We start from the raw sequence: 18,067 nt of genomic DNA on the forward strand, positions 1-18,067 counted from the left end.
TATACTTCCAGGTTCAGAAATACGGTGTATATGACATGTCTACGTTAAGAGTGGTATGAGCATCAGCAAAGCGACTTTATGCTAAACGTGTACACTGGTGGTCACGTGTATGCGTCAATAAAATCAAGTCATGAAATATGTCAAAACATGATTTCACACACCGCTCGTTTTCACAAATATCTGTTGCGATGATGTTAGTGAGTTACGCCGTCAGCGCAATGAAATGAAATGAGCTGCAATTTATAGAGCTGCGTGTCGTGATCTGTCAACATAAGGGAGACAACTCTTGTATGTGATTGTCCGGTCACATTCCGTGCCGTCTGAGTTGCACGAGCAACATGGCTAGAACCTTCCTCTACTTTGCGTACGGCAGCAACCTTCTCGCGAAGAGGCTTCTGTTAAAGAACCCTACGGCACAGTTTTTACATACAGCCAGGCTGGATGTGAGTATTTTTGTAGAGTGTATAATTTTAAAAAGCTTCGAGAACAAGACATGAACAACTCGGCACAGATTTAACAAGAGAAAGCTGTAGGTAATAAGGTACATGTAAATCAAGGGTTGAACGGCGCATTCAAGACTTCACAAGATATATTTTACAACGACGTGCACATAGCTGCCTGTCCCATCTTGTGTCGGTTTTATAGTATTAATTCACCGACAGTTCATGTCGCCGTAAACATTGATGTACCCTACCCAGAGCACGACTCGGGGCCGGCTGGTGGTGCTATAGGTATTTCCGTTTAAGCAGGAGTACGAGGCACATTTTGGTGTAAAGGGGGGAAAATAGCTGTGGAATGAATGGATCACTGAAAATCAGTGGCGACACCAAGTGTACGCGAAAAGTGAATACGTACAACCGGAGCACCCGCCTTACACACAAATGTTTGTGAATCGCCGTCTGACAAGTTATTCCTTATTATATTTTACAATAGTTTATTTGTTCCACTGTAAGTCGAAGGGGTTCAATATCCATTACATGGATACCCTATAGTCATACCGAACCGAACAACCGATGCTGAGATATTGGTAGTGTTAACTTTGCCAAACCTATAAAGCTGTGATGAACAGTTTTAACATGGCGCCTATCATTGTTATCATTGCTGATTGAAACGTTGTATTGTTAAACATTATTTACAGATTGCCGCCATATGGCTGGAATATTTCTGAGTGCAGCGTTCAAAATCAAACACACATAACGATTGATAATCAGGTTATTGCGTGAATCAGCCCTAGTTTTATGTCCCCGAGTCAGGGACGGGCCCGTCACATGCTAGCATGTGTCAAGCGTTATGTAAAACACAAGGGAATCCAGCACACACACAGTCATACTCAACCGTGACAGGTGTAACACAAATCTGGCGCTAATTACACGCCGAGTGCACTAGAAGATCATTGCTAATTGCAAATAAATAGTACACGAATACATCAGAACTACGACCTTGCATTTTGATGTAGGGACAGTGGGTGGCCTAATGGTTAAAGTGTTCGCTCCCGAAGATCGGGGTCGAATCCATACATGGCTCCAATGTTTTAAGTTCATTTCTGGTGTCCCCAGCCGTGATATTGCTGCTCCGATGCCTTTCCTGTGAACCATCACTGATATCTGACAATGGCCAGTTTGGATAGTTAATAGATGCACATGTATAACATTACTTAGTAGCGTGTGGGTGTAAGCATGCGAATCACCTGGATTTTTTTATAATTAAAACCAGGAACATCTGTGTATCGTTGGCGAGATTGTTAATCAGCTATACTAATCAAACAAGCAAGGTTTCGCAGCGTGTTGAGTCCAGTGGTTCTGACGCCAAAGGTTATTCTTCACAGGTATTTGTACACAATGGCAGGGGGTGCCTGTCTATTCGTGACCAACTCGTGTTATTCCGGGACAAGCCGAATAGTGACTCGTGCCCCTCAGGAAGGATTTCATATTGGCGCATGAACATCAGAACTACTTTAAACAAAACGATAACTCTATCCCTGTTTGATTCCAATGTTACTTAACATCACCGAAGCACTCGTACATTGCATTACCTTTTTTTTCACTTATTTATTTTAAAGAATTAAACCTGTTTGATAGAACTAAAAGAAGGAGAAAAACATATTTGTTAAAGACATATTCTAACGTAATTATCACCAACTGTTCACCTTATATTTCCAATTATATACTCATTCCAATAATGGTTGTCACCCCTTCAATTTTTTTATTGGAGAGGTGTGTGTGTGGGGGACAAACCATTATTGGCATGAGTATATTTCTAAATAGGGTTTAATAATCACAAATGGGAATTGTTTTATTGAATATGCAAATAAAATAATCTTTTTTGATTGTATTGATGAGCTAGTTAAAGCGATTTAAAAAGTTTAGATTCTGTTCATCATCAGGGCCTAAGGTTATGCCTTGGAGCCTTCAGAACGTCACCAATTCATAGTTTGAACGGGAAGTTAGACGCGTTGCCTCAAAACTACGTCGCATTAAGTTTTCTTTATGGTATATGTCTACATTACGTTCTACGAAATCCAATCATACATTTGACAGCATTTTTATCCTCTTTATAAAGAACTCTTTAATAACAAATCATCGCTTATTCCACAACTTGGAATAAGAATACAATCTGTATTTCTGCAGCTGAAATAGATCTTGAGAATGTAGCCCCAACTCAGCGTTTCTCATCTCCACCAGAGCAGATACTGAAGCCAGAGGAAACCAAACAATAACTAAACTGAAGAAATCTGAAACAATAGTTACCACCAACAATATAATGAATTAAGACACACTAATGGTACTTACAAATCTGCCTTCACCGTTGGACCAATGATGGTTTAAAAGTTGCTATTACCACTGTCACTGAATCCAGAAGAGTATCGTCAAGAATACAAGATGGCAGCTCCAATTTACAGCAGATGTGAAAAGCCTTATTACAACACAACATCGGATTTGTGTCTGCTCTGTGGCGATGAGAGTAATGACTTTGTGCATCATCAGCTGCTGACTGTCCTACAGCACGCGAGAAATACACTGTATGAGAAACTATTTGATAATCTGACACTCCATCAACATATGCTTCTGGAAGATTGTGTGGATGATGGATAAAAGATTGTGACACTACTTGGTGGCATTACACACAACGTAGACTGCATGGACCTTACAACATGGCCGACCTTCATTAACATCGTCTCCAGACAAATGAGTTCCTATAACCTACAGTCTATACTGTACCTGGGCCCCGTTCCTCAAAGCGATTGTAGCGTTACGACTGTCGTAAGTCTATGTTAAAGCATGAGAGTTACGACTGTCGTAGCGCTACGATCGCTTTGAGGAACGGGGCCCTGTAGTATGTACATTCAGTGTGTAAATAAAATCCCGGGGAAAACCCAGGGGTGGCTGTGTCTCACCCAGCAAATCTAATGATGTTTTATGTTCTTTCAATAGGTTCTGAATTGACGCAGTGTTAACATATATATAGTATATGAAACAACTGTACTCTCCGCAACCAGTGAAGGGAACAAAGATCATTCATTCATTCATTCATTAGATGGTAACAAAATTCGGACAACTAATACTTTCAAAACAAAAATTTATGAACCTCAACGGAATATTAATAGAAACAATGTTATTTAATACAATTATTATAACAATATTTTTAGCAATGCATTACTCTGCCATATACTTATAAATGAATAGTTTGTCATTAGTTTTGTTTTGGTGACACTGTAGGACTACCGCTTGACGTTTGACTCGCCGAGAGCTACCCACACGATGCCATGGGCGGGAGCGCCTGCCACCATCAGGAGATGCCCCGGATCCTGTGTCTGGGGCGTTATATGGCAGCTTGATATGGCCGACAGCGACAATCTGGACAGGTGAGTACCAGCTGTCGACATTCATTGAAATAACACTCTGCCTTGTAAAAAGTATGAATCATAACGGTTGTGATCTACCATCAGAAGTGAGATCAGCTTTGGAAAAAATACTACCCATCAAAAGTTTAGACTCACTTAAATCACTCACTATATGTTGTGTTTGGCGTTATATGGCAGCTTGATATGGCCGACAGCGACAATCTGGACATGTGAGTCCCAGCTGTCTACATTCACAGTTAGATTAGTCTAATGAACAAGCGGTCCACGTGATTTATTTAACATGTTAAACGTAGTTGTTCTGGTCCAGGCGTTATTCATGGTTATTCGCATTTAATGTCATAATTCAGTTTTTAGTCCATATTTTATTCCAGTGGATACAAGTTCGAAATTATGTATTCATCAACATAAAATGTTAAACATAGTTCTAGTAGTTCCGATGGTATTTATATAGAGTTATTCACCTTCAAGGAAAATATTCAGTTTACTTTTCAAGCAAATTCAACATCACGTTCAGGTGAGGAGACACGTTTTGGGACCTATCACTATTCGTATATGTAGTTGCCTGTATGAATATCACAAAGAAATGATATTGTAATGCCATATTGACGGATTTGTTTGTTTGCCAGGCAGGAAGTATTTTACCAACGCCGGACTGTGACAGTAACGACACCCGACGGCACAACGTACACGTGTCGGACGTACGAACTCGACGGGGAATTTGATATTTCACATACACCATCCCCCTCAGTACAAGGACGTGATTGTGAGGGGAGCGAAACAAAGTGGTTTACCCCAAGCTTATATCTCCCAGCTGGAGGCTATAGAGGACAATGGATTCCAAGGAGAGATTCAAGTCTACAACACACTTATATGTCAACTGGAAAAACAACAACAACAATGACACGGGTTCGTTCAGTGTTATAGCTTCTTTGTATAATGGCTGAAAGTTACTGAACGATGTATTTTGTGTCTACCTTCAGTGCTAAATCCGTCTGAATATTCTATTAGCGTTGCTCCGGGATCTGTATCCTGTCATGACCATCCTGAATAGCATTCTCTTCCCACAGAGGTTACTCCTGTCATACCTTCCTACGTAGGAAGATATGACAAGTAACCTCTGTGGGAAGAGAATGCCTGAATAGATGAGTGCGGTTTCTCCTCAATAGGCAGTTCATATTGAGGGTTGCTGTTGAGTAAAGGTAATCCCCAGAGACAGACAAACAGATCAAGATGTAAACACTATATAGTTTGTTATCCTGAGTGCTTGTATTTGACGTTGTGTTACAAAGACTATAACGCATGCACGCCCATCCCCTCGGCCCTGTCCGCCATGACGTCAACTGGCCTAAGGCAATGTTATCATTTCTTTATCTGTCCACTGTTGTCTATTATATATGTTCACATCTATGCTGTCAAGCGCGCTAAATCTTCAAATCATCATCATCATCATCATCATCATCATGTCAGGCAGTGTGGTATACCCACTGAACCTGTATGCATGACCGTGAGTCAGATATCCCTGCTTGCTGGACTCGTCCTATCATAGTAAAGTATACTCATTCAAACACGAATGGGAACACCCTTTACATTGTATACTTCGTCTTTAATGGAAACTGTATATATAAAAGAAGCATCAAAACAACGTTCAGAGGTGTTTTTCGAAAATGCAAATGTTAAGTATTAACACGTGTAATTGAAACCTGTTATGATTCATACTGGTTGCGTTTTGGCGCCCGTCATTATAACAGAAACAAATGGAAATTGGTTCAAATGTAAACATTGAATGAGTGTATCTGCCACGGCCCAAAACGCACCCACGTGCATTACGTGATGCTTGACAAACAACTGCGCCCATGGAAATAAAACTAGAGTTGCAGACATTTCGACACTCTTCATTTCTTTATTCAATATGGTGCGTCGACCTCTGAGCATTGAAAATGTTAGAGAAATTCCTAGACGCCTGCAGAGGTTCTATGGGAACGATTTCAGGCAACTCGGAGGGTGTAGGATCGACCACGCTCAGGCGGACAAAGATCCATGGGCTGACGACTAGTCTGTCTCACAGTCCCTGAATGTCTGGTCTCCCTGCGGCTCCTTTTCAATTTAAATGGGATTGTTTGTTACTATCAAAATTATATGTACTAGTATTCAGAGACTAAGCGTTAGTCTAGCTGACGACCGGTAATGTTGTGACTGTGGGTTGGTGATGGTCTGGGGCGGCTGCAGCTTACATCACAGAAAACACCCCACCATCCCCCCTCTATCACGTTGAAGGCAAGATGATAACGCCAACCCCCCTCTATCACGTTGAAGGCAAGATGATAACGCCAGACGTCTTCCTGCACGTGTTGTTACAGACTTTCTCAACAATAGAAGAGAGAATGCAATGGCCAGCTTTTTTCCCTGGCCTCTCCTCAATTGAACATGTCTGGGACGTTGGATTTGTTCAACATGAGAGGCAAGCAATACCTCAAGTATCACTACGGACACTCGTCAAGCCCATCAGATCCCACTGTGAAGAATGTATTAGGAACCGTGGAGGTCACACTCATTATTTGCAGGGCGACGTGACTTTTGAAAATGACCCCTTGACTTCAAAACCAATGTACGGATATGTTGCTGGAAATTGTTTATTGAACCTGTTCCTGCAATTAAACCATTAAATATTCCATTTTTGTACCTACTTAACGTGTCAGAGTTGTTGTTTTAAATCAAGGAGATATTTTGGAAATATCGGGTGTTCCTATACGTGTTTGAAGTACTATAAACTACTGCTCAACTTATCTATTGATGTAATCCGTTTATTGTTTAACCGATTAAAGAAGTTTGGACTCAACATATTCGTTCGTCTTTGTCAACATAAAATTCTGAGCTAATTCCCCGGTCTACACATATACGCGATGAAACAGGGATACAGTTTCAGCATAAATGGTCTTCACGCATGGTTTTCGGCGTGACGAGCGAACGTTTTAACTAGTCTACCCCCACCGTCCCCAAGTTTCAATACATTCAGGCAGTATCTGCTTGATGTGGTATGAGAGCCCAAGGTGATGCTCGCCTTTGGTGACACCCATGAGAATGGCAATCACAATCACGTTAATGTACTGATACAATACTTGTGCGGCTACACTCGGAAATGACAATGTGCAATTGGGAATCTTTTTCTAAAGTTTTCACTATTAATCTCCTAACGAAGCTGATTTTCCAATAGGTAAAACACATGGTGAAAATGAGTATCTATATTACCATATCTATTCATACACTCAATTTCAAATAGTTATTTTGACAGGTCCTAGCCGTACCTATAAGTATCCATGCAAGTATGGTCCATTTGTCATATGAACACTAACCACTCCACAAAATGATTTAGAGTCTGAACCGGGAACTCTGCCAACTGTACAGGAGATCCACAGTGCCCTTGCCACATTATTCCTTCCTCTACAGTAGAGGCAAAACTGTTTCACCCAGCACTAATTCATAAATGTGAAATAACTGAGAATGGCCACCTTTTTGACCAGACAGATGTCACCCGTATTTCAAGACAAAGGGAAGTGGGCGTTGGTCTAGTTTTCATATTAGTGTGCGTTAGTAAGACAACCACAAGGTGAAAGTCTGGTCGTCTTGTTCTTCAAAAGCACCGGCTATTTCTCTGCACAGTGTGGTAGGGTAGTCCGGTGGTGAAAGTGTTATCCGTCAAAACGGTTTTATTCCCCAAAATACATGGAGTACTGCCGAGATAAGCAGGATGCGTCTGCACAAAGCAGTCTTAACGCTAAGGTCATCGTAACTCCCATACCTTAACACAGACTTACGATAGTCTTAGCGCTGGGGTTATTTTGTTCAACGGCACCAAGGAATGTTTAAGCGGACAGAAATTTGAATCATTCACTCTTTAAAATGAAAGGCGCTTGAAGGGTCTGCACTAACGGCACAGGTTCATCACGTAAATTCTCTTTCTTCTGACGATTTGATTTTCGCAGAATTGTTGCCTCCGTTCGTCCACTTCCTGTGTACTAAATAACGCCATACTCAACATAATAGTGCTGACCACCCAACATAAGCACAATTTCAAATATTTATTTACAAGTGTACAACAGTGCTATGAGTGTAGGTCGTATATATTGTGACAGTCGGGGGTTACATTCTCCAGCAGTACTGATGACCCATTGTACAACTGAACTTCACCCTCCAGGAGGGTCTCCAGAGATACCTCTACCGGAAGTAGCGCTCCAGAGTCCGACACGAACAGCCGCAGCTTCTGAAACAGAGTAAGTGAGTCACTTTGGTTAACTCCACTTTCAACTGTCGCTCAGTTAAAAATCTAATGTAACATCATCAACTTAAGAGTGCGAAAAACGAGAGTATGGATTTAAGCTGTGTGGAACCAGTCCGGTGATATTATGTCTGCAATACCACAAAAGCTGATAAGTACACATGTGAGGAGTGAACACTGCTCTGGGTGTGACAGGTGGGCACTTTATCCGCTGGGCTACCCTTCAGCAAGTTTATTCATTAAGCAGGTGACCTTGCTCCTATATAGACAAATTTTATGGCTAACAACTTCTCTATTTCGTGAGTGCGACCTTTAAGAGATTCTTGTACCATTGTCAAGCTTGAATCTGTGTTGAAACATACAGTACAAGATTCTGTATTAAAACATCACACGCATGAAATAAAGAAGTTGTTATCCATAAAATTTGCCTATATTGTACTTCCCAACTTCTAAAATTCACTGAAAGACATGACCCTGCTCCTGACACTCACCTTCTCGGCTGCGGTATTGTTGAGATTAGTGACACCAGCTGTTGATGCAGCAAAGTCAATCATTCTCCCTATTGTCCACTTCTGCCAACACCAAAAAGAATCACGATATACAGAAATATATGGAACTGTAATTTGTAAAAGCGCAAACAAATTATTTCAAGCCACTGTCATCAGCCAACAGAACATCTGTCGGTTCGATGATGCCAGCACTGATCCACTGGGATGCAGCAACAAACCAAAGACATCATACACATGTAGTGAACAAAGGTTGAGATAGATTATAAATATTGTTCAGATATTGCTCTGTAGTGAAAGCTGAGCTCACAATTACATAATAATACCCAAAAAATATTCATGAAAAAAAGTCCTAACAGTTTTTCAGCTTCAGAAGCTGAAGATTGATGATCCGAGAAGTCAATAATTCTGACATACAGTCCTGCAACACAATGTACTGTCATATCACCAGAGGGAGGCAGATTTGCATCCTAAATCAGATTAAAACGACCGGTGTGGTTCAGCAACAGACCTTAGAGAAATACATGGCCTTGTGTGTCTGTGATGCTGGTAGCTGGACTGAGAGGTGGATCTTCTCACACTCCGGGATTCCCTTCTCACCCACTGCATGCTGCTTCAACTTCATTAAGGCAACTTTAGCTGCCATCTTTGGATTCTTGGAACCTCGATGTTTGGGAGGGCCAATTTTGCCTTTCTTTGATTCTGGAACAAAGATGTTCCTCAGTGCTTCAGTTATAGGTCTGTGGAAGCATGGGAGTTCTAGATGTTGTATAACCCAGTATGTGAATACTGATAAAACTGGAATCAAAGTCAGATTGAATCTGGAATTCATGACATCATCAGACTGTGGACACACATGACAGGCACCAGAAACAGCTGCCTCTAATATCACATCAGAGCAGCACAACCCCACTGCTCGGACTTACAGCTCCTCCTACTGATCTGATCTTTCAGTAAAAACAGAAAGAGCATCAATGTAACCCATTTTGTGGGGAGTGAGAATTTACCAACCACATACTGAGCTCTTAAACAATGAGGCTTTCATATGGTACTGTTACTTTGCTTATATTAGGGCTGGGACGGTAACTCTAACCTAGAGCAATATGGACGACACGCATGCTAAGTTGAGTGTTTGGGCTCAATTTGAGCTTGATGCAAATGGCAAGAGAACCAAATGCCGACTCTGTGGTATCATGTCTGAAATTGATAGTACAGTCTGCTTATGGTTTTGAGATTTATCAGTGTTAGACCCTGCAAGTGAATTCTACTGAAGTGGTGAAGGTGTGGACTTATTACTCCTGGGCTTCATCCCTTTATGAAGCTGACACGCCAAGATCAGGATATACTTAATCTCATAATTTAACACAGTTACAAATTTGAAGACCCATACGGTTTTTCAATCTAATATGTCAATCTACTGCGGAAGCTGTACAAGGTCAATGCAAAAACATCTTGCACTAAAACACAACCTAAACAATAAACGTGTTCATTACATTGTGTACTTGTGTTCATTGCTTATCAAGCTTTTAAGATTACATGTACATTTCTATTTTATTTCAATTTCATGAAACACAGTTTTTACATTTATGCTTAACATGAATACATTGACTATTAAAGAGATTGCAATTAAATGATTGAATGTGTTGGGAATATAAATTAAAACTAAGGAATTAACATTCTGATTTGCAAATACAATGTTCGACTGGTTATCATTACAATAAGAAGGAAGATGATCAGAAATAGAAGCAGAACTCCCGTGAACATATACATTTTATAGTTTAACAAATATTAATCAGCATACAGTTATTCCAATGAAGAGATACAATTTTAGAATATCGATTTAACAATAGTTTTGTTTTTCATTTAATAGGAAACTGTAATGCAACTGAGTTGCTAACAGAGCAAAATGACCAGTCTTCCCAGATGCGAGCCAAGCATTTTGCTATATTGCTTAACTCAGTTGCATTAGAGTTTGCCTGTCTGTATATCTCGTACACAATTCCCGGTCAGTAAATACATCAATCAAATTGTATTCTATGCAAGTTTACATAAAGTCTGCATGTAAAACATTATATGTTCAGTTAGAATATCACACATGAACGTAGTTGTCCACTGGCTGAATGAATAACTGGTCTTTTCATTATTAACGCAACACACATTTTTGCATTGTCCAGTTAATGGAGGTTATTATCAACGACGGTAATTTATCTGCTACATGAGCAGTGAGAAGTCAAATCACAGTAACAGCGGGAATGAAAACTTCTGTGTTTTAACAAATGTTTTGTGTTTTAAGTAACAATGTAAGTAATGGTGTTACTCTTTATATTAGTTATAAACAGACGTAAATCAAATAGCCTAAGATCAGTTCCAATGTCCCATTGCCATCCTTTGAGGTTTGGTCAAATCGTGATTGAATATTCAGAAAGTTGACTGAAGCTATGTATTCCTTACATTTCCGGGTACTCGATTCCGATTCGGGTAAGTACATGCGGGTACTCGATTCCAATTTTTCCTACCCGTCCCAGCCCTAGCTTATATGAGATGATTTTTTTATTTGGAAAGTTTCAAATCTCTTTGCAATGATTATGAACATAATAGAGGTGTCTTTCTTGAATTATTTTATATGTTAAGAACTTTGTCTTTATCTTACCAACATAAACACTCAGACAAATGTATATATCTGTTGTTTAATAACTCACTCAGCAACATTCTGGTTAGATGATGGTGGTCTGTAAATAATCGAGTCTGGACCCAACAATCCAGTGCAGGAAGCCATGAGCATCAATCTACACAACTGGGATATGACAACATGCATGGACCTATTCTCGAACCTGGCAACCTGACAGCATTAGACATCTCTAACAAGCACAGGTTGCTGGAGACCAGCTGTAACTCAGATCGTCATGGGTTACCCTCATAAGTACAGAAACATGCTGAGGCAGCAAAACACAGAAGATTCTGGGCTATAAGAGATGCCAGCAAGTAAGATTGTTTTTAAAGATGGCTTAGTTAATCAGATGAACAAGGTGACACCTGATACCCTTATAGTGGCAGATGCAATGTACCAATCACATGTTTATCTGGACCTGACTTGATTATATACAGGCCACCAGCTGGAGTGAGTGAGTGAGTGAGTTTGGTTTTACGCCGCTTTTAGCAATATTCCAGCAACATCACGGCAGAGGACACCAGAAATGGGCTTCACACATTGTACCCATGTGGGGATTCGAATCCGGGTCTTCGGCATGACGAGCCAACGCTTTAACCATTAGGCTACCCCACCGCCCCCGCCACCAGCTGGAATATTGCATAAAAACAACCAAAAACAAAAACAATGTCAACCCACCAAGTATTTGTTTGACATGTTCTGCTGTCTTGGACACCTTCACAGACAGATCGAGTTTCTCACATCGATGATCCTGCTGGTGCCGGTGGCTGTAACAGAGAAGCAGTAGTACAGCAGGATAGTCCTACATCTCAGGCCTCAAACACAGACCATGAGCTGGAATCTGAAGTTAACTTTCCTTAGAGTTACAGCGTTAGGAGCCAGCAAAATATCCCATCATAAACCAAACAAATCCGACTTCCGTGGAGGCTGGTTGCACTGCGTGAATTTGTTATTGTTCGCACGGTATGGCCCAAGTGTCACAAAACAGCTTTCTAATTAATTAAATCACTGGAATGAATCTTTCAGATGAAGAAGTAAATTTGCTATGTATGGCCATATATAACTTCAGGAAACTTTGCTTCCTACCAACAAATTTGTCCCTATATAATCGGACATATAAACATTTTTTAAATGATCTGGGCTTGTTTATTTTTCAATTTCCCTCCTCCATCCAACCAGTTTAGTCCAAAGAACGTGTAGTACAACACAAAAAACGGGACCAGCCTTATTGAAATATAGACGTCCCTGGAGAGGTGTACCTGAGACAGAAGCTCCTGCTGCAGTGAGGACACAGGACAGGCGTGAGTTCCCTGCTGTGGCAGTTCTCCAGCATACAGGTGAAGCCCTTCTCGCCTGTGTACTCTACAGGGTTGTCTTTAACACAACTCTGGAAGAAAATACCAACCAATTAGTATTTCTTTTGTAATTGTCTCTGTATAAATGTTTTAAAGTTAAAAATGTCCAGAACAAGGACTGATGTCATCATTGGAGGAAACAGATTTGGTAAGTTTCAGCTTCATAGGTGCAGACGTTTTGGAGAAGTCAGTGTTTACAGAAAATGCATGACAAACAACTGACAAACACACCATGGCATGACCCAACTTGCCATGAGACGATACAGTCTGTAATTGCTCACCACTTTTAACACGAAAAAGCACGTGAAACAGAATCTGTCAACATTTTCTGTGAGACAGAATGAAGTAATAAAGTGATAAGATTCATTAAGAGTGCCAGGGATGAAAAGAACTTTAAAATTGCTAGTGTACTCGGGTACAGTCGCACATGTAAAATCACTTGCCCTGGTAATGTTCCCACTATACCGGCCGATTTTCTTGTTGATTATTTTCAAAAAGCAACATAATTAACATTGGGAAGTCAACTGGACATTGGTACAGCGTGATATACAAATTTGCTTGCCCAACAGAAAAAAACACTGGACTCGGACGTTGGGCAATGGGTTATTTCCACCCCTGAGTGCATAACTTATTATTCTTTCAAAAAAAAATCTCCACCCAGTCAACTGCTATGGAATGTCAGCTGTTTTTACAACCGAATATGCAGATGACCTTTACTGTGACCATGACCTTGTGTGAAGGTCATTCTCAACCCTTGGTGATAGCCGTATGGTAGCAAGAACAAAGTTGATTTTACCTTCAGTAAATCCTTATTTCTTAAGCGTGGAAGAAACATTTTGGTTTTTCTGACAAGGACCTTGAGGACCTTTGATCCTCACATGACTTATTCAATGCAATAATGGAAGACAATCATCACTTTTCTGTCACCAACCAATCAGGAAACAGTATTGTGCTGTATGGAGTCTTTAGTGTCACACGATCTCTTTATGTATAATTTGAAAATGGATGCCAGGTAAACAGACCATAACAACTAAAATGATGTAATGCAAAAAGATCATCAACTTACACGGGAGCAGTTATGTCCATCCTTTGTTCTGTGATTCAGGCTGGAACATTTAATGAATACATGTTAATATGTCGTTAATGCAAATGTCGACAAGATATGGTATTATATCTAACCTCAGGTGATAATTATTGATAATGTTTGAAGGTAGCAACTGAGTTCAGTATAACGCTGCTTTCAGTGGTATTCAGTATCGACACTATAGACATCCTGTCAAAAGGTAACCCAGTTACTATAAGGGTAATGCTATTTTTGAGGGCATTATCATTTTCAGAAGCCCGAGGTCTTCCATTAACTGCCCGACGAAGGAGAGCAGTTGAAAAAGACCGAGGGCTTCTGCCAATGATAATGCCCTCGAAAATAGCATTACCGTTATTATTGCTAAAGTACATGGAATTTGTGTTGAAAATAAAAAGGAAACAATGAAGGAATTTGACTGTTAGTTTACTCAAAACCAACTTCTGATGGGGTTGACTGCCTGAATGCAATTACGTCATCAAACAATTCAAGTGACGTCACAACAGAAAGTGAGGATATTCGACCTTGGTCTTTGACAAGACCATAGCCTGCAACATGTCAAACTATGTCAGTGTTCGGTTTTGGTCCAACAACAACGTTAATAGTGTATTGCTGAGGTTAGCCCCAGCAAGAAAGCCAATATTACCGCTATTTAAGGCAGGAATTCGGGTTGCTTTGACTTGTTTGACCCAGAATATCTGCCAGTCCAAAGCCAATGTCGAATGAACCGTAAGCCCACGCACCCACTATGACGTCACTTGACAACAGAACTGATAGTGACCCGTCGTTAAGGTTGAGCAGTCCAATATCATATGCAGCGGCCCGCAAATTTCTGATAATGGGAGGGCCGTTTCATGATAATCCCATGTATTTTAGCTATAATGTCATATATTTCAGATAGCTCTGATGACCTTACACCTTCCCTTCACCGATACCAGATAACCACTTTTCTCAAGTCAACTGAATATAAACAAGTTACTAATATAGGTATTACTCCAGTAGGTAGACGTTTCCCTGGAACTACCTTGTGGCTTTGGATTGTATCTGCAACATGCAACTTGGGCCTCGTTACAAAGCCAAGTCCACTCAAATTTCATTTATCAACCTAATTGACAATAGTCCTAATGTAACATGTTATTTCTGGAATTACACTTTCTCAGTAACATACAGATACTAGTACTCTTGTTAGGTTGAGACCCATCCGGGATTTGAACCCACACTCTCAGAGTCAGGCACCTTATCGCCAGCACACACAGTCAGTCATGTAACCCACTCAACCCCTGTGACTTCCAATGGGTCTCCATGTGCTTTCCCCTGAGAGTAAGGGTTCGAATCTCTTACGCAGTATATTGCCGATTGTGAAATATTCACTCACACTTGCGCTATCCTGAACACAACACAACAGATCTGCCACCTTGTATGGTAAAGTTGTATTGTATAAGCAAAGCGTGTTACTCACCAGTATATCTTTTCACATCCATCACACTCAAATGGGAGAAAATCTGGGAAAGTAAATGAGAAAGATTATGGCAGGAACCCCAAAACACTGTGTATATATTACTAGTAGTTTGAATATTTAAACCAAAGACATTGAGTGATTAAGATAATGTGCATACATGCATGTGTGTGGCGGCTTGAACTACACCACACAAATACTGGTTTTATAGTGCTCGTCCACGGAAAGACAATGTCACAAACAGCCTCCAAACCGACCAGTCCTTGTATTATGGCCCCACGTTGCAGGCCAGAAAAGGCAGTTAATGTTACACATGAGGTAGCCAATCATGCATACACATTCAACAATATGGAATACTCAAACATATTGTGTTTATCTTGTTTGAACTGATACCCATGTTTATTCTCAGTGTGCTAATGATAAAAATCTGTAATTGGTTCATGGGGTTTTGATAATGTAAAAATATTGCAGTATATTTAATTATCAAATGGCGGTAAAAGGGAGACCACCAATGTTTCACTCTCAAGGCAGCACTCTAACCACCAGACCACAGAGGCAGATTGTCTGTAGTGACTTTGTGTGAGGTAATCCTGACAACTTATGTTCCCAGATAATTTGGTCCATTGAGGACCTGTTGCCTTTACGCAGTAAGTCTGCTACTCTGCTTCACACTCTTGCCCCTGATAATGTCAGTTAGCTATAAAACCCATTAGTTCTCTAAATTCTTTCATTGTTGCATAGATAACTTGAAGATTTTTCTTTGGTACTAAAAATATAAACGAATTGCCATGATGATTCTTCAGTTAATATCTTGCAACATGTCCATGACTTTATTCTCAGACCCAACTGGACATGAAGGTGTGGAAAAAACATAAAACCTAACCATGCAGCAGTAGCATGACCATTTTAGTTCGTAGTTCGTGATTATAGTTATCTTGTTACCAATTTGGACAATAGACGTTTAAACGCTGCGCACGTACATCACTATTAGTTATGGTACAACGAAATAACTTTGAAATATTCTGGGTATTCTGAATTTCTGTTTCACCACCAGTGTTCACGGCTGTCAGTATCAATGAAATTTCTTGTCTTTCTCTCTCGTTTCGTCAAAATGAAGATCATTTGATGTTCCCCCCATATACGGTTTTACAAGATGTTTTGTTCATTGAAAATTAAAGATTCAGTTACCTAATTGTTTACAAGTATCAACACTGCACTGCTTTCCAACGTGAGGAAATTCAGCCATGTTGTTGACAGTGTTTCAAGCTCCCTACGCACTCTCGGGTGTGTGGAGCTTACGACCAAATAAAACGAAATAAGATTCAATGTGTGTGTAATTGTGGTAACTTTTCGGAACACCCTTTAGGAATAATATTTACCACGTGATTGATGTGTTCAATAGAATCATCATGAACTTGAATTTCATATACACTAATGCTTAGTCTCTGAATATATACAAAGTATATATATTCAGGAGCAAAGGAGCCCCAGTGATTTTGGAAATTCAGAACATGAGTAAATCTAGACTTGCTTTATTTCGGGCTTCAGCATGACAGAAAGAGAAAATAATGCGGTTTAGGGACTTTGAGATACAGCACATTGCCGACAATTATTCATTTAGAAAATGACTTTTTGGGGTATAATGTATCTTGCTAGATGTTAATACCTCATTCTGCCATGAATTTGAAGAATACTCAATTCTGAAATGATCAAATTGTACACAAAGTATCTGTGTTCTGAACTTGAGGTACAGTCATACTGTAGCTTAGATACCTATTATATGATTTTTTCGCACGGAGCTTTTCACGTGTATAAAAAGGAGAAATGTCGTTCTTAGCTTCAAGCGAGTCGACATGGCCACACGAGTGAGTCAAATGTTGATTAATGTACGTGTGGCCCTAACAATACTGTTTGCGTGAGGTTTACTTATTATGTGTTTTCTGAAATAGATTGCATCATCTTTAATGATGTTGTAATATGAAAAGTTTAAAATTCTTATAGGTTATCGGCAGCAATTTTTATATGCATCGATGAGGATATCGATACATCGATGTTTTCATTTGCAAATGTTCTGTATGAAAGGCAAGATACTTTTTAAAAATCCTGTTTTGACCAGTCGGAGGCAAGCATTCTCACGCAGCTTGGTGGAATCCCAATTCACTGATGGGTACATACATATTGATTTGGGAGATAATTTCCTTCTCTTCCATACTTTTGAAGACTCTTCACCTTTTTTAGCAAATCTATAAATCAAAGTGATGAAGCTGCATATCTGAAACGTGTTTTTATTCCCATTTTTATACAGTTGAAATGAACACTTTGACTAGAATTACAGCCCTATGTGTGAAACACAATGCAATTCGGGTGTTATACGCAGTGTTTTAACGTAATTCAACTTTCACTTGATGATACGTGAGGATCTGGGGTACAACTGGTCTTCAGTAGCTCATGCACTTATGTCTCCCCACTTGAAGATCCGGGTTACAGATGGTCTTCAGCAAGTTATGCTTGTGTAAGTGATAAATATGTTTGCCGTAAGAGGCTATTGACGGGATCGGGTGGTAAGGTGAGCTAAATCGGTCATGTATGTCATGCCGCATCACAACTGACCAATGATCGTCGTGCTCTGGTCAGGACTTGATTATATCAGGGTCATCGTCACAGTTGTAATGTGTTTGAGTGCGTCGTAAAACAATATACTATCAGTATGTTCATATACTGTCAACATCTAATTACCGTAATTTAATAAAACCACGCATCATCTTAAATTATGGTTTAAAAGCGAGTAAACGATTGTGAGTTTTACATGAACGCCAACAAACATTAAAGTAAGTATACATTATAAAAGAACTTCAGTGGAATCAGG

General features: G+C 39.9%; 2 protein-coding genes across 2 annotated transcripts; one reads left to right on the top strand and one right to left on the bottom strand.

Moving 5' to 3' along the window:
* Positions 1-303: 303 nt before the first annotated feature.
* Positions 304-4,888, top strand: LOC124292196 (gamma-glutamylcyclotransferase-like). Its single transcript, XM_046729249.1, is given in 6 exon segments — positions 304-443; positions 3,717-3,862; positions 3,915-3,948; positions 4,040-4,071; positions 4,489-4,603; positions 4,605-4,888. Coding segments are annotated over 6 exon segments (591 nt in total). The 5' UTR covers positions 304-338; the 3' UTR covers positions 4,764-4,888.
* Positions 4,889-7,925: 3,037 nt separating this feature from the next.
* On the bottom strand, positions 7,926-16,496 carry LOC124292151 (AN1-type zinc finger protein 1-like). Its single transcript, XM_046729199.1, has 8 exons — positions 16,390-16,496; positions 15,205-15,247; positions 13,731-13,770; positions 12,569-12,696; positions 11,988-12,076; positions 9,153-9,343; positions 8,627-8,707; positions 7,926-8,120 (listed from the first exon to the last, which is right to left on the bottom strand). Exons 1-8 carry the CDS (start codon positions 16,445-16,447, stop codon positions 7,962-7,964), a joined length of 789 nt encoding a protein of 262 aa, XP_046585155.1. The 5' UTR covers positions 16,448-16,496; the 3' UTR covers positions 7,926-7,961.
* Between the last annotated feature and the right edge of the window lie 1,571 nt (positions 16,497-18,067).

The sequence above is a fragment of the Haliotis rubra genome, unplaced genomic scaffold (assembly GCF_003918875.1).
Source record: "Haliotis rubra isolate DU_JTF1 unplaced genomic scaffold, ASM391887v1 Scf51, whole genome shotgun sequence".
NCBI lineage: Eukaryota > Metazoa > Mollusca > Gastropoda > Lepetellida > Haliotidae > Haliotis > Haliotis rubra.

What these genes read in the sequence shown, in the direction of transcription:
- LOC124292151 (XM_046729199.1), bottom strand. Translation starts at nt 16,447, where the DNA reads ATGGCTGAATTTCCTCACGTTGGAAAGCAGTGCAGTGTTGATACTTGT. An exon ending in TGATACTTGTAAACAATTAG is followed by an intron (nt 15,248 to 16,389) that starts GTAACTGAATCT and finishes TTACTTTCCCAG; the next exon opens with ATTTTCTCCCATTTGAGTGT. An exon ending in AGGCCATGTATTTCTCTAAG is followed by an intron (nt 8,708 to 9,152) that starts GTCTGTTGCTGA and finishes TGGTGTTGGCAG; the next exon opens with AAGTGGACAATAGGGAGAAT.